Source organism: Engraulis encrasicolus, chromosome 19 (genome assembly GCF_034702125.1).
Source record: "Engraulis encrasicolus isolate BLACKSEA-1 chromosome 19, IST_EnEncr_1.0, whole genome shotgun sequence".
In the NCBI taxonomy this organism is placed as follows: domain Eukaryota; kingdom Metazoa; phylum Chordata; class Actinopteri; order Clupeiformes; family Engraulidae; genus Engraulis; species Engraulis encrasicolus.
In genome coordinates, this window is record NC_085875.1 from 29,660,278 (window position 1) to 29,677,777 (window position 17,500).

The 17,500-nt window shown below is 44.6% G+C and overlaps 1 protein-coding gene across 1 annotated transcript in view; it reads left to right on the top strand.

Annotated features, from left to right (window-relative positions):
* The window catches only part of slc4a11 (solute carrier family 4 member 11), a 127,673-nt gene that overhangs the window by 60,659 nt on the left and 49,514 nt on the right, over positions 1-17,500 (top strand). The window contains exon 5 of the mRNA XM_063184071.1: positions 3,311-3,539. Coding sequence (XP_063040141.1) covers positions 3,311-3,539 — 229 coding nt within the window. The remainder of the gene's footprint in view (positions 1-3,310; positions 3,540-17,500) is intronic.

Below are 17,500 nucleotides of genomic sequence, written 5' to 3' on the forward strand. Positions count from 1 at the left end.
CCTCTCCTCTCCTCTCTCCTCTGCCCCTCCTCCACTCCTCTCCTCTCCCCCCCTCTTCTCCTCTCCTGTTCTCTCCTTTTATAAGGTATTATGCCCATTCTCTTCTGTCCTCCACTTCTCCCTGACTGTAGCTTCGTTCTCCATTCCTCTTTGGTGTCCTTCTGCCCTCCCTGTCACTTCCCCTGCTCATCTTCTCTTCCTTCTCTCTCTGCCCTTCTCTCTCTCTTCTCTTTTCTCTTTACTTCTACCAAACTTTTTGTCTTCCACTCTCTTCTTCTATCTTAACTGTCACCCTCTTCTCTCCTTTCACTTGTCCTCTTCTACTGTCCTCTATCTATTTTCCACATGTCTGCTCTCTCTCTCCCTCTCTCTCTCTCTCTCTCTCTCTCTGTCTCCCTCTCTCATTAGTGTTGGCTATGGCCCGCTGGTCTGAGATCTCTGGTATTACAGCTGCTGCTGATCCTCAGCCTCTCTGTTCACCGTGAACACACACACGCACGCACGCACGCACGCACGCACGCACGCACGCACGCACGCACGCACGCACGCACGCACGCATGCACACGCACACGCACACACACGCACACACGCACACACTCGGGCACGCACACAGTGCATACACTAAGCACATATGCATAGATGTTCTTGCTCATGTACTTATTCTCATCCTCAAACATCACATAAGAAGACATACTCTCATAACAGCGCACACACACACACATACACACACAAACACACACACACACACACACACAAGCCCCACACCGCTTAAGTTTCCCATACAATTGCACGCACACACGCACGCACACATGTACACACACAGGCACGCGCGCACGCGTACACACACATATACACACACACACACACACACACACACACACACACACACACACACACACACACACACACACACACACACACACTCACACATACACACACACATTTCTGCACACATGCACACACACAGGCTTCCCACAGATGCAGCCACCCAAGCCAGCCAGCGCATCACAAAGCAGCGTGCGGTGCGGTCCCAAAACAGTCATGTAAAGCCTAATCTCCTCCATAGAGTGGCGTGGCAGGTTTAATTCCTTTGAGTGCACGGGCCTATACACCGTATCTGCCCGCCGTGATCCCCTCTTTGTTAAAAACCCTTTTCTCAGTGCACTGGTCATCCCTGCTTTCTGTGTGTATGTGTGGGTGAGAAAAGAAGAATGTGTGTGTGTGTGTGTGTGTGTGTGTGTGTGTGTGTGTGTGTGTGTGTGTGTGTGTGTGTGTGTGTGTGTGTGTGTGCGCGCGTGTGTGTGTGCGCGTGTGTGTTTGTGTTTGTGTGTGTGTGTGTGTGTGTATGTGCGTGTGTGTGTGCCTGTTTGTGTGCGCGTGCGTCTAGCTCTGCCTGACTGTACAGTTTCTGTTTATGTGTATGTTTGTTTGTGTAAGTGTGTAAGAGGGAGAGAAAGCAATTTTGTTTATACCCCCTCGAGTGGCTAAATGCTGTCCATATGCTTGCTCTGGGGTTCCTTATTCGAAAAGCAAAAAGTGGCGGTCGAGTCGCACTGTGTCGAGCTGTAGGCCTACCTACCAGAAAAACAGCAGTGGAAAAGAGGCTTAAAGGCCCCTGCACATTACATGCGGTAATACGAATCTGGTTTGACTGTTAACCATTCATTGTCTATGGAGAACCGCATTCCGTATGCGGTTGGGGTCCGGACAGTCCGGTGCGGAAGAAAGTCTGCATTCGAGAACCTCTGCATACGTTCAAATATTTCAACTCGTCCGGAAAATACCGTGCCTGACCGTGCGGTAAAGAGAGCTGTTGCTATGGTGATGATAAACACTTTAGGATTTCCCGCGGATCTTCTAAAAAATTAATAGATCAATATCAAAATTACGCCGTTTTAAGCTGTTAAAAACGGCGATAATGTTCAAACTTTATCATCATATAATCCACATTAGATAGGTGGACAAGAAAACAAGCAGTTATGATTTGATACGAAATTACGAAAACCAAATTCATCACCTAACACAGCAATACTTTTCACACATGATCTTTATCAGTAACACACTACAAAAAAGTGAAACGAAGCGTTTTTAGTGTTCAAATAAAGAAGTTTGGTAGCATTTCCTGCTCCGTCCGCCATGTTTCAAACCAGCCACTACTAGATCTGTGTAGCATGCTACAATGCTACAAAGATTAATTGACTTTCACTATCTTAGCGACATATTCCCTCTTTTAACTTGTCCTAAAGCAAGACAACGCTTAACATGAAAAATAAGACACTTTACCACCTTTATAAACCCCAGCCAACGATTTTAACTGTATTAAGCCCCAAAATAGTGGCATACCCCTTTAAGACTCATAAAGTCCTTTCCCTCTCTTTGAGCAGAACAATGCCTCATACAATGACGCATACAGTACAGTACAGTATAGTATACAAGTGTGTCTGCAGACGTATTGCTAAGTGAAGAATTTTGAGTGGGTGTGAGCCGCTCTAGGTGTTTTACGACTGTTTACTGTAATGCTGCAGTGGGTAACTTCTAAAAGCTAGGAAGAGATTGTTCTGTTTGTCTGCGCAGTATGTGAATTTGTTGGACTTTTGAAGAAGCATTCAGGTTATTTTTATGTGAAGAGCTCTCCTCCAAAATATGCAATAACAATTTAAAAAAAGATATTTCATACATCTTTCATAAAATCTGATTTTAAGACCACATCAAGGCAATTGGACTTTGTCAATGTTATCTGATATTTACAATACCAAATTCAGTCATCAAAACACTGATTTTGCTGATATTAGCCATTGTAAAAAGCCAATATATGTGAAAAGATATATTGCATTGGGGAAAGAGGCTCTTCAGAGGTATATTTTGTCCTGCAATATTTGAATCTGATGGAGTTTGACTGTACTTCTTCTGTACTACTGCAGTCATGGGTAAGTGGTTAGGGAGTCTGACTTGTAGCCCAAAGTTTGTCGGTTCAACTCCCGACCCGCCAGGTTGGTTGGGAGAGTAATTAACCAGTGCTCTCCCCCATCATCCTCCTCCTCCGTACCGTCCCGCCGCACTGCTCCCTTGCGGGCGCCATTGGGCGCTGCACCTTGCATATAGTGTTTTTATTGCACAAACTGGTTTTGGCCTTCGTCAGTGTGCAACAATGCGTGTCAATGTCAATGTCTTGTCTTGTCCGTGGCAGTATGTGAAGCTGATGGAGTTCGAGGAGGAGGTGAAACTATCTCTGCTCTGCTGTACTCTATTGTTAATACTGTACTCTACAATTAATTCATTCACTGTAATGATTGTCTCTTGTCCACTGCAGTATGTGAAGCTGATGGACTTCGAGGAGGAGGTGCGAGCTCACCGCGACCTGGACGGCTTCCTGGAGCGCGCCTCCATCCTGCTGCACGAGGACGAGGCCTCGCTGGACGACGTGCTGAAGACCATGCTGCGCCACGTCTCGCAGGACCCACACACCGCCGAGCCGCACGTCAACTTCGAGGAGATCATGAGCTCCCTCTTCACCGACGCCGGATCTCAGGAGGTCAATGGTGAGCCAGGAGTGGGTGAGTGAGAGAGAGAGAGAGAGAGAGAAGAGATTGTGTGTGTATATGGTGTTTGGTGAAGAAAAAAATTGTGCGTGCTCTCTGTGTGCGTGCATGCTTTTGTATGTGTGTGTGTGTGTTTGAGCGAGAGAGAGAGAGAGAGAGAGAGAGAGGAGAGACTGAGTATGTGTTTGTGGTGATGATAAGTTTAGGTATGTGCAATTTTGTGTGCGAATGTCTCTGCATTTGTGTGTGCATGTGCTGTTTGGTGAAGATAAGTTGCGTGTGCACACTTTTGCGTGCAAATTTATGCGTGCTCTCCGTGTGTGCGTACATGCTTTTGTGTGTGTGTGTGTGTGTGTGTGTGTGTGTGTGTGTGTGTGTGTGTGTGTGTGTGTGTGTGATAGTGAGAGAGAGAGAGAGAGAGAGAGAGAGAGAGAGAGAGAGAGAGAGAGAGAGAGAGAGAGAGAGAGAGAGAGAGAGAGGGGAGAGACTGAGTGTGTTTGTGGTGAAGATAAGTCTGGGTATGTGCAATTTTGTGTGTGTGTGTTTGTGTGTGTGTGAGTATATGTGTCTCAATGTGTCTCTGTGACCAGTATGTATTTAGGAAAAGACAGTTTCCTTAAGACGAAGCCTCTATTATAATCTTGTTATGTAACCAAAATGGTAATGACCAAAAGATTTAATCCGTTACTTACGATTCTCTGTAATATCACAGCAATATTGTGATGAGGTAGATGAGTGTTGAGTGAATCGTCTCTCTGGCAGCACCAAGAGGCTACAAACCTGTCATGCTTTGTCTTAGTTAGAGCCCTGTGTGAAGATTGACAACAAAAAATGGCATCTGAGTCCATTTGAAGATGAATCTGAGACAAGTATACAACTACAAAAAAGCACAAACCACCTGGAAGAGGCTTTAGATATGCTTCCGCCTGCAGTGTAGTGTATTCGCCTGCTTGTGGATTGATGGTTCAAAACAGCAAAACAACGCTTCCCAAAGCTGGCATTTAAGACGCCATTTAGGACACAGACTGGAGACAGTGGAAAGATAACAAAGTGATATCCCATAACAAAAAAACGAAACCCCAAAAACATCAAAGCGCTGGGTCCCAGCAGTGCTAAATGTTACATAACATCGTCTTTAATGCACGAGTCTTAAATATTATATTGCCTGATGCAGCAGCGCCGCTTCCTCGCTCGTGTGTCTTCCACGCACGTCGACAAAACTAGTTCAGCTGTCAGAAAAGGTACCCGCTGGGGTGTGTGTGTGTGTATGTGTGCGTGAGTGTGTGTGCGTGAGTGTGTGTGTGTCTGTAATTGTGTGTGTGTGTGTGTGTGTGTGTGTGTGTGTGTGTGTGTGTGTGTGTGTGTGTGTGTGTGTGTGTGTGTGTGTGTGTGTTTGTGTGTGCGCATGTGCACGCACACGCCTGTGTGTGAGTGTGTGTGTGCATGTGTATGTGAGTGTGCGTGCATCTGTGTGTGCGTGTGTGTTGTGTGCCTGTGTGTGTGTGCGTCTGTGTGTGTTTGTAGCGTCTTCTATACTGACATGGCAGCTGATTGGCGTCAGCTGTAGTGAATTTATGGCAGCGTGTGCTTGCTAGCTCGTAAGCTCCAGCGTCTGATGGGCAGATTGGGGGCGTTCCTGTGCAGTGCCATCCTGCTCTGGCTTGTCTTTCTCCTACATTCTCTAGATCCATGACAAGGGTGTTTTTTTTTTCAACTCTGTAGACGGAGAACAGAGATGGAGTGGAAGCAGAAACATATTGAGGAAAAAAGACAGACGGACATACAAACACATGGAGGGAGAGAGGGAGGGAGAGAGAAAGAGGGAGAGAGAGAAATACAGAGAGAAGCAGAGGAGGAGTAGAACCAGAAACAGATTGAGAAAATGAGAGACACAGAGACACGTGGTAGAAAAGAGAGAAAGAGAGAGAGACAGAGACAGAGAGAGATGGAGACAGAGAGAGAACGAGAACCAGATTAGAGACGCAGGGGAGATGGAGAGAGCAGAGAACATGAGAAGACAAAGCGTGTGGGGGTGTGCAACGCGAAGCAAAGTAGTGAGAGACGTGTTAGAAAAAGAGAAGAGAATGCATGAGAAGTGGGTTGACAAGAGGAGGAGTTTGAGGTCTTTGTGTGTATGTGTGTGTGTGTGTGTGTGTGTGTGTGTGTGTGTGTGTGTGTGTGTGTGTGTGTGTGTGTGTGTGTGTGTGTGTGTGTGTGTGTGTGTGGGAGTGTGTGAGTGTGTGAAGGAGTTAAGAGGTCAGGTAGGAGAGGTGTGTGTGTGGTGAGGTGATAATGGGGACTTGTCAATCAATCACATGTCTATCGTGTTATGAGCAAACACACACACACATACACACACATACACACACACACACACACACACACACACACACACACACACACACACACACACACACACACACACACACACACACACACACACACACAGATGTAAAACACACACCGTCATTGTCAAGTCTAGCAAACAAACACATCCTGGTAGGTAGTTACACGCACACATCCTCTATCCACAGACATTGATGGACACACACACACACACACACACACACACACACACACACACACACACACACACACACACACACACACACACACACACACACACACACACACACACACACACACACACACTTTCTCTCTCTCTTTCTCTCTCTCTCTCTCTCTCTCTCTCTCCCTCTTTTTCTCTCTCTCGCACACACACACACACACACACTCTTTCTCTCTCTCTCTCTCTCTCCCTCTCTCTCTCTCTCTCTCTCTCTCTCTCTCTCTCTCTCTCTCTCTCTCTCTCTCTCTCTCTCCACACACACACACACACACACACACACACACACACACACACACACACAAAGATGCCACACACAGGCAGTCTCCCTGTCTTAACGTGATTATCATACATGATTCACCACTAATTACCACCCACCGCTGTCTCCTATACACACAGGATTTCCCACACAGGCACACATACATACCACTGCATTTCCCACACACCTGCACACACACACACACACACACACACACACACACACACACACACACACACACACACACACACACACACACACACACACACACACACACACACACACACACATCCGCACACATGCACAACACACCTGCACACATGCACACATACCACTGGATTTCCCACACGCGTACAGACACACACGCACATGCACACGCACACGCACACACGGTCCAGTTCAGCTTTAATGTAGTAATGGGGGGCGATAATTGTCTCCCTGCCTGTATGTCACATGTGATTGATTTGATTGGTTCTCACCGGTCGCCCTCATTTGCATAATCCCTCCTCAGTATTGCCCTTCTTCTAATCAAAGGCAAGGGAAGTGGATACATATTCATGACCCAACAATATGGTAATGCATTACTGTCTAGAGGAGAGGAGTGCAGAGGGTGTGTGTGTGTGTGTGTGTGTGTGCATGTGCGTGTGTGTGTGTGTGTGTGTGGAGAGGTGTTTGTGTGTGTGGAGGGGTGTTTGTGTGTGTGTGTGTGTGTGTGTGTGTGTGTGTGTGTGTGTGTGTGTGTGTGTGTGTGTGTGTGTGTGTGTGTGGAGAGGTGTTTGTGTGTGTGGAGGGGTGTTTGTGTGTGTGTGTGTGTGTGTGTGTGTGTGTGTGTGTGTGTGTGTGTGTGTGTGTGTGTGTGTGTGTGTGTGTGTGTGTGTGTGTATGTAGACGTGTTTGTGTGAGTGTGCGTGTGTGCGTGTGAGCGCGCGCACAGAACAGTGTGTGAGTGTGAGTGGTTTTTTTCCAAGGCCAACTGTGCAGATTAGCTGGTTGGCAGCAGGGAAAGAGAGAGAGATAGACAGAGAGAGAGATAGAGAAAGAGAGAGAGAGATAGAGAGAGGGAGAGGGAGAGAGAGAGGGAGAGGGAGGGATAGATAGAGAGAACAAGGCGTGTGTAAAATTTTGACGGTTTTTATTGATCGTTTCCGCCTCGGTGAGCGAGTGTTTCTGTCTGCGTGTCTCAATTCCGCCGGGTTTGCTTCTCGCGACGACATCTGAGCGAGCATTCAAATGAACCTGGTCATGCTCACATTAGTCGGATTAGGACTGTTAGAAAAACACGCCGTATCACATTTCCGTAACGTTTTTGCCCAAGAAAATCCCCCCTCAAATTAACTTATTGAATCGTGAAGAATTGTTTTGAAGGAAAAATGAAAAGCCCACATTTTTTTGAAGGACCGGGTTGGTTGAGTTTTAGGCTACACCTCTCTGCATGTTTCAGTGGCTGTCCATATCTCTCTCTCTCTTTCTCTCTCTCTTTCTCCCTCTCACTCTCTCTCTCTCTCTCTCTCTCTTTCTCTCTCTCTGTTTTAGTGAGTGGGTTTCTGCTTCCCATGAGACATCAAAAGGGGATATCCTCTTGTCATCCCTTACAGTATAACTTTAAAAAAAAGAATAATTTGGAAACATAAATCATTGACTCTGTTGGCACTACCGCCCCATGCTGTCACTGTTGCTAGGAAACCTCGCCCCCATATGGAGATTGGACCTGATTAGTTACCAGGGCATCGAGATCAGCCAATAAGAAGCACTCGCATCACGACTATTCTAATCTGTAATAATATATTCAATATTTATATTGATTGATTGATTGATTGATTGATTGATTGATTGATTGATTGATTGATTGATTGATTGATTGATTGATTGATTGATTGATTGATCGATTGATTTAGGGATTATTTGATGGGCGTGGTGACGCCATACTGCATATTAACTAAACAATGCACCCAAGGGAGTAAGCTATCTCGTGCTCATGTCACAGTGCCTATACTGTGGGAGGGAGCTGACAACACAGAAATTTTCACTTAGTCAAACCTGTAGGCACCCTGTATTCATACATAAATATGTGCTGGAAATACATACATAAATATGTGCTGGAAATAGGCCTTCAGTTGTGGTCTGTAATGTAAATAACCATATAAAACAGAGGCAAATCAAATTCTGTAGCACTGTGATATAACAGGCGCACATACTGTATACATTACTCATATACATACAGTATGCACACACTGTGAATTGCTGCGTCAAACACACACGCACGCACGCACACACACACACACACACACACACACACACACACACACACACACACACACACACACACACACACACACACACACACACACACACACACACACACACACACATACGATGCACACATATGAGACACACAAGCACACACTCAATCAATTTAACTAAAATGCTATGACATAATATATAAGCCCATAGCTCTCAAACACATTTTCTCCCTCTGTATTGCATACACGTGCACATGCAGGTCATACAGACACACCAGTGACATGCAACAAAACACAGCAGACCCACAACAGTGATTACACACACACACACACACACATACACATGCTGCAATTGAGCCTGTGACCACATTTGTGTGACACATATGCAACACAAATACAAAAAAATACATAGGAAAATGTTTTATGTCTGTGTATGTGTGTGAGAGAATAGAAAGTAGAAAGTGTGTGTGTGTGTGTGTGCGTGTGTGGGAGTGCGTGTGTGTGTGTGTGTATGTGCATGTGTATGCAAAATACAAAGAGAGAGTGAGAGCAAAGGAGTGTGTGTATGTAACAGAGAATGGTGTGTGTGTGTGTGTGTGTGTGTGTGTGTGTGTGTGTGTGTGTGTGTGTGTGTGTGTGTGTGTGTGTGTGTGTGTGTGTGTGTGTGTGTGTGTGTGTGTGTGTGTGTGGCACATATCAGCGCTGGAATCAAATTAGGGCCCCGTATAATGGCAGCGTGTCGCTCTGTCACAATAGAGGGACAATCAGGCAAATTCATTGTAATCATATTTAATCATATTTCTACCGGACCGCAGGGAGACACAGAGAGAGCCATTAAGGCTTTTAGCAATCCGTCTGACATCACCACGCTAATAGTGAGAGTGTGTGGGTGTGTCTATGTGTGTGTGTGTGTGTGTGTGTGTGTGTGTGTGTGTGTGTGTGTGTGTGTGTGTGTGTGTGTGTGTGTGTGTGTGTGTGTGTGTGTGTGTGTGTGTGTGTGTGTTTGTGTCGTGGGTGTGTGTGTCGTGGGTTTGTGTGTGTGTGTATGTGTGTCGTGGGTGTTGTGTATTTGTGTGTGTGATTGAGAGCGTGTGTGTGTGTGTGTCTTTTTTATTTCTAGTACAGAAATAAGAGTATCTATGGGCACGTTTATGTGTGTTGCAGTGTGTATGAATCTGTACAAAGTGTGTGTGTGCGTGCATGTGTGCGTGAGAGCATTTGTGTGTGTGTGTGTGTGTGTCGTATGTGTGAGTGTGTGTGTGTGTGTGTGTGTGTGTGTGTGTGTGTGTGTGTGTGTGTGTGTGTGTGTGTGTGTGTGTGTGTGTGTGTGTGTGTGTGTGTGTGTGTGTGTGTCTGTGATTGAGAGCGTGTGTGTATAGGCCTGTCACGATAACAATTTTTGCCAGACGATAACGATAACAAGAAATTATTGCGATAATCGATAATATTGTCTCTCTCGCCATTTTCAAACAATATAATGTGCAATAAAAAACACTGCTATGAAAGGTGCGGCCTCCTTCTTGAAACATTGAATTTAACATTTGGGCCAGCAGACTCAGAGGTTTAAATAATTAAGATTGACGCCTGCTCCAAGAAGAAATGTGTCAAACAATATAATGACGTAAAAATGCAATAAAAATGTGACTACACCCCTTCACATTTTTAAAGCATCACGGCGGGGGATATATATATAAGTTTTTAAATACATCCTCATGGAGCACAATATGCTCTAAATAGGCTTTTTTTGTATTTATTATTAGGGTAAGTTATATTGTCTTTCTTTAACATTTTCTGTTATTTATCTTTCTCAAGCACACTGAATGGCTTATAGGCCTATCCATGGTGTGATGTAAAATAACCTACTGGTGGGGTATTGTTAATTCACAAATTATTACTTAGACAGCTTATTTCAAACAAATGCACGTTGTTAGCTAATTGTCAGTCAAAACCCAAATCAGCCCTGTTGAAGGCATTTCAACATCAGCAAAAAGCAAAAGAGCATGAACAGATGCACAAGTTCCAGGTGCAGGCAGCTCTCTCTCTCTCTCTCTCCGATACCCTCGACTGGAACAAGTTGCAATTCTGCGCACTTTAAAGTCCTTTATGAACGCCCATACATTGATTCTTATGAGTTATGAGTCGCCATGCCTCTGTTTCCCCTGTAGTGCGCACAACCGTTCACATTCTCCTGGTGTGACAGATTTAAATCCACAAATCGTATCTTCATGATTTGCTTGCGGACTGCCTACTCATATTGTTAGGTCTAAATAAACAAGAAATATAGCGAAAATCACAAAAAGAACAGACAACGAACGTCGGGGTAGGAGGCGCATTGAAATAATAGTGGAAACTCGGCGAGGTTTAAAATAACAGCCTCAGAGCAAGTTTGTAGCGACGGTACCACTATTTCATGTTTGCACAAACACGTCTTCGTCGTGGATATTGGGTTGCGGCGCATGTTTCAAAATGAACACTTGCCTCCGTGTCGGAGCTGTTCATTCCCCTCTCTGAGGAACGTTGCAGATGCGCTGACTGAGACTGGAAGAATATTGCGCTCCTAGTCTCTAGCGCTGATTCTTTGTCGAGGCTTATAAGCGACGCGCGGGAACACCAGCGTTCTATTTCAAAGACGCAAGTAGCCAGATCAATGCACTTTTTTTCCAACCAGAACTGCACTGAAACTTAAAATAACACCAACATTTAAACGTCATTGCGCTGCGTTGGCCTATAACGCGCCATCAGTAGTCTTACGGCTACGGTAGAGAAAGGGAGAGAGGGAAAACAAAACATCACGCAAATAACTTATCGTTACTTATCGGGGCCAGAAAAGTGATCGTTCTTGTAAAAAGTTATCGTCCGATTTATTGACTTATCGTATATCGTGACAGGCTTATGTGTGTATTTTTTTTTATTTCTAGTGCTTACAGAAAAATAGTATGTATGGGAGCGTTTATGTGTGTTGCAGTGTGTATGAATCTGTATAAAGTGTGTGTGTGTGTGTGTGTGTGTGTGTGTGTGTGTGTGTGTGTGTGCGTGCGCGCGTGTGTGCGTGCATGCGTGAGTGCGTGAGTGTATGTGTGTGTGTGTGTGTGTTTATATGTGTGTGTCTGGCTGCACATGTATTTTTGTATGTACATGTGTGTGTGTTTGTGTGTGTGTGTCGCTGCCTGATGTGTGTGTGTGTGTGTGTGTTTGTGTGTGTGTCTCTGCATGCATTAGGCCTGATGGTTGATGTGTTTGTGTGTCTGCTTGATGGCCGTTAATGACTGTTTGGAAGGCATTATGAGTCCTGCCATCCTGACAGCACACTTCTGGACAGAAGAGACTCCTCACTGCACTGTTGGAACAGCTGCTGCTGTACACACAACACAACACACACACACACACACACACACACAGATACAGACACACACAAGGGCGCACACACACACACACACACACACACACTTCCCACTGTGTCTTGTGGGAGAACCTTGTCAACAGTCTGCAGTCCAGGGATTCATAATGTTTTCTTTCCTTGAGTGCAAATTAATCTTCAGTATATGTGTGTGTGTCTTTCTAAAAGCTGTGTGTGTGTGTGTGTGTTTGTTCCTTTTGAAAGCTGTGTATGTGAGTGTGTGTCCTTTCTAAAAGCTGTGTGTGTGTGTGTTTTCCTCAAGCTGAACCCTTCTTGTGTGTTTGTGGTCTTTCTCAATGCAGACAGATCTCAGAGCTTCCTTTGGTATGACAACGGTAAGATGTGTCACTGCACTGTCAGGTGTGCTTGCTTGTCACGGCCGGGTCGACACGGTCAACACTCATCCTGTTTCTCACTCACACACACACACACACACACACACACACACACACACACACACACACACACACACACACACACACACACACACACACACACACACACACACACACACACACACACACACACACACACACACACACACGCACTGCATACAGTTACAGCAGCATTTATTTTCTATCTTCCTATAGAAGGAAAGGCATTCTTGGCCACACCTAATATAATGTGGCCACTTGAAAGAGACTAGCCACTAGCCCCTCCATCAGGTCCATCTCTACTCCCCCTCCACTCTGTAATGGGCTCTATCTCATATATACTGCAGCACAGAGGGAGAGAGAGGGGGAGAGAGAGAGAGAGAGAGAGAGAGAGAGAGAGAGAGAGAAGGAAAAATTCAGTGAACAATATGGACAGACGAAGACAATGGGAGAGAGGGAGAGAGAGGGAGGGAGCGAGAGAAGGAAGAATTCAGTGAACAATACGAACAGACGAAGGTAATGGGAGAGAGAGAGAGAGAGAGAGAAAGAGAGAGAGAGAGAGAGAGACAGAGAGGAAGGGAGAGAGAGGGAAGGAGAGAGAGAAGGAAGAATTCATTGAACAATACGAACAGACAAAGGTAATGGGAGAGAGAGAAGAGGAAGGAGAAGAATGCAATGAACGATATGGACAGGCGTAGGGAATGGGAGAGGGCTGTAGAGAGGGCTGGGAGTAGAGAGAGGCAGGGTCGGGAGGAGAGAGAGGGCTGGAGAGAGGGTTGGGGGGGACAGAGGGGTGTAGAGAGGGAGGGTAAATGATGAGACACCATCCCCTCTGCTGAACGACGCAGGCTGCTGTGTGTCAGACTGGATGAGGGCACATATGAGAGAGCTAGAGAAGGAAAAATGAGGAGCAGAGACGGAAAACCGAGATGTAGAGCTGGTGTAAGGGAATGCACGAAAGACAGTGATCTGAGTGTGTGAATCTTTGAGTAAGACATACTGTATCTGTATATATACACACACAATATAGTAGTATATGTATATGTATATGTTCATATATGTCATATGTATGTAATAACTGCTTTGGCAGATGTTTCAATTAAGCAACTTTTAATGTTAACTAGAGAGAGAGAGGGAGGGAGAGAGAGAGAGAGCTGTTAGTCCGCACACTTGGCTGGAGATCATGATGACCAGTGTAGGGTTGTCGTATCGGATCGGATGGATCGGATCGGCTGCCGATATTGGCAAAAAATGCGGATCGGTAATCGGATCAGCAGGCACTGAAAAATCAGATCCAGAATTCCGATCCATTTTCCTATTTTGTGTTTATTAATATCTGAAAAAACCAGATCAGTTTCTCATTAAAAACCATTGTGTATTACTCAAATTCACCTAATTCAGTTGGCTAGTTGTTACTACAGGTAAGAGCAAAAACCCTTTTCAACATGACTGTGACAACAAAGTAAATAGGCTAAATAACGTTAAATACTCCAATAGGCCGATATCGGTATAGGCCGGTATCGGTATCGGATCGGAAGTGAAATAAAAGATCTGTATCGGATCGGAAGTGCAAAAACCTGGATCGGGACATCTCTAGACCAGTGAGCGTAGGTTCTGATGAGGTTAAGGAGAAGGGTTTGGTGTATAGCACCGAGGAGGGCTGGATTTCTTTCAAGTCAAGTCAAGTCAAGTAGGTTTTATTGTCAATTTCTTTACATGCACTGGTCATACAAAGAATTTGAAATTACATTTCTTGCTTTCCCATGCAGACATAGACTAATCTAGGTAAGGACATAGACAGTATAGACATAGACAGTACTTATACATGGACATAAGACAGTATGGACATAGACAGTGCTCATACAGACATTTAAAGTGCAAGACTGGACAACAGAAGACTTGTAGAGAACATACATTAAGAGGAGGTAATTGTTGTGCTTTTCCTAAAAGTCCTTTATAGCGTTCTGACATAGTAATAGTAGCATTTTGAAGAAAAATAAATATTAAAATAGGTCTATCAAGTACACCAGCAGCAGCAGTGTGTGTGCGTGTGTGTGTGTGTGTGTGTGTGTGTGTGTGTGTGTGTGTGTGTCTGTGTGTGTGTGTGTGTGTGTGTGTGTGTGTGTGTGTGTGTGTGTGTGTGTGTGTGTGTGTGTGTGTGTGTGTGTGTGTGTGTGTGTGTGTGTTTAGTGTAGGTAGAAGGGCAATACATGATCTTGTAAAGGATTTTTCTTTCTGGGAAATCACATGATCAGTTAATTCAGATTGTGATTAGATCATTACATTACACTACCTGGAAAGGTTGACGTTGTCAACATTGAAAAATGTTTTGGGGAATTGGTTTCCATCTTCTGTTGCTCTAGTCAGGATCACAGTACAAAACAATGGGGTGTCAATATTTCACAGTAAACTTAGTGTGATATTCTACATATGGCCATTGTAGTTCCACCTCTACCCCTCTTGATATTAACACAATATTGAGTAAACATGTTATACTGACCAAAGAGTAAAATGAACGCTTTTTGATTGTGATAAATTAAATTAAAACTCTCTAATAGTTTTAATAACATTGGTATTTGTACTGAAATGGGTTGGAAAAACAGGACTTCACTAGCATGGCACTTGGCGAGTGCAGACCTCTGCCTGCCAACCCAAGGCAGCCCAATTTCACCCTCTGATGCTCTCAAGGCATCAAAGTACAGCATGTGCTATCTGGCAGCAATGGTGAGGATGGAAGCACTCAGAAATCAGAAATCCTGGATCCAGACAGGGATCCAGATCATCTATAAAAACTAATTAGTTCTGAGTTAGGCAGATTCTAACCCATCCTGACAGTTTAGTAGTGAAATTGAACTGCAATCCCTCTACTGAGTCTGCCAAAAAGAGTGCTGTAAAAAGTCATTTGAAAGACAAAGAGGAAGACGAAGATGAATTGTGAAATGGAGATTGTAGCCAGTATATAAAATAACAAGGAGGGAGTTATTCACAAAGTTTATTTACAAAGAAATACAAACAACAAATAATACATAAGTAACATTATTTGTAGGTATTTAGCTCAGAAAGTGGAGACATTTCATCAGCAGTGGTCTGGATATCCCTAGCTGACTGTCTGTGGGTACCGTAGGGGGAAGATTAGTTGAAGCGGCTGGTTGGGTCCAGTCCAGCTCCAGTGCTGCTGTTATTGTAGCTCCCGCTCAGTCTGGATGTTCTAGAAGGATCTCCCCATTCTATTCCCCTCCTCCCAAGCCCAGTTAGTGAGGCTGCTGAGAGTGAGAGAGAGTGGCTGACTTTTGTGATTTGCACAGGTGTGTGTGTGTGTGTGTGTGTGGTTGTGTGTGTGTGTGTGTGTGTGTGTGTGTGTGTGTGTGTGTGTGTGTGTGTGTGTGTGTGTGTGTGTGTGTGTGTGTGTGTGTGTGTGTGTGTGTGTGTGTGTGCGGGCTACAGTACAGCAGTTGGTTTGACTAGAGGAATGCATCTTACTGCAATGCCTGGCCAGGCACCAAATCCTCACTCCTGCACAGCAGCCGACAGACTAGACAGCGGGTGTAAACATACAGCTAAAAAATCTCACTTAGCTTACATTTGCCCAGGGCCTACAGTAGTACCCCCAACACTGTCGATACAGACCTGGGATGCATTTCTCAAAGCCATAGTTGCTAACTTTGTTACCTACTTTGTTGTTTACAAGGCAATTTCCCACTGGCAACTGCCAAGTTGCTAACTGGCTAACAACTACGCATTTAAGAAACACACCCCTGGATTGAGGGCTGGATGAGTCAACACAGTTAGATTCAAGGATGATTCTGTGCCTTTCAGGGTTGTTGTCGTTGTCTGTTAGGTGGTGCATAGAAAGCCTGCACTCAAACTTCTTTTTGAGTTCTTTTTCCAGACATTGACCGATCTCTGTATTCATATGTTAAAACCTGTGCTAGTGTGGAGATTGTCATCAAAGCATATGAACATAGCCCAGGTCGCATGAGGAAAAGAGAGGAGAATAAAGAAGGGACGCGGAGAAGAGATGAGACGAGAGGGGAGGAGAAAAGAGAATAGCAAAGTAGAGCGAAGTAGAGAGAGTAGAGGAGAGGAGGGGGAAAAAAGAGAAAGAAAAAAAAGGGTCAGAATCACCTCACACATCCCATGAGTCCAATTTCTCAATTACTGAGTGGCGATGTATTATGGCCCTGATGCGGTGGCAACTCCACGTACTGTGATACATAAAACATAAGACTACAGAAGAGCGATTGTACAGCCAGCTGGTCATAAATAAACTCCGATGCTAATAAGCACCCCGATAATATAAAACCACATTTGTCTGATGGTGCTAATAATAATGACTAGCTGCTTGTACATTATTTAGCTTATTGCTAACGCGGCTGCCTGCAGCCGAAATGTGTGTGTGTGGGGGGGAGGAAGTTCTGAAAAGGGAATATTTTATGGCTGCAGTGGTCTGATGTTAACTCCCTTGCCAGATCGCTGCTCTGTAACTCAATTACAGCCCAAGAAAAGAGGCAAGGACACTCCAGACTCCAGTCCAATGTTTTAATCAGACAGAACTTGAGGAAAAAAAACACATTGTGCTGAGTCGTGCAATAGACTAGTAGACTGCACCTGCAGAAGGCTAATTCGCTAATTAGCTAAATGCTAAAAACGCTAGTTCAACACTATTTGAGATTATATGGTCCTGTTTTATTTTGGTGTTCAATTCAAATGTTTGAGGGTTGAATTAAGACTGTGAAGCCATATATACTCTATATAAATGTAGATGAATTTTACTGCAAATGTTCAACTCAACACTCAACGTGTTTACCACCAATCCACTGGAATCATAGCCACAACAGTGTTGAATTAACACTCTGTTCACTGTCTGTGTTGTTACAGCACACTGAACACTCACTTTTAAAGTTATCAACATTTAGAGGATTGATGTGCCCCAGTTTGCTTATACAGCATATTTGTCATTTTAGACCCAACAACTTGCTAGGGTGGTTTTTTTTTCTGTTGACATTTTTTTTTATCCCCGGCCGTCATCCATTGTTCATCCAATCATGCGCCCGCTTTGCTCTACAGCTGTGCTCTGATTGGCTGCCCCATGCGTCTTGTATTTTGGTGTTGTGAAAGGATGGCT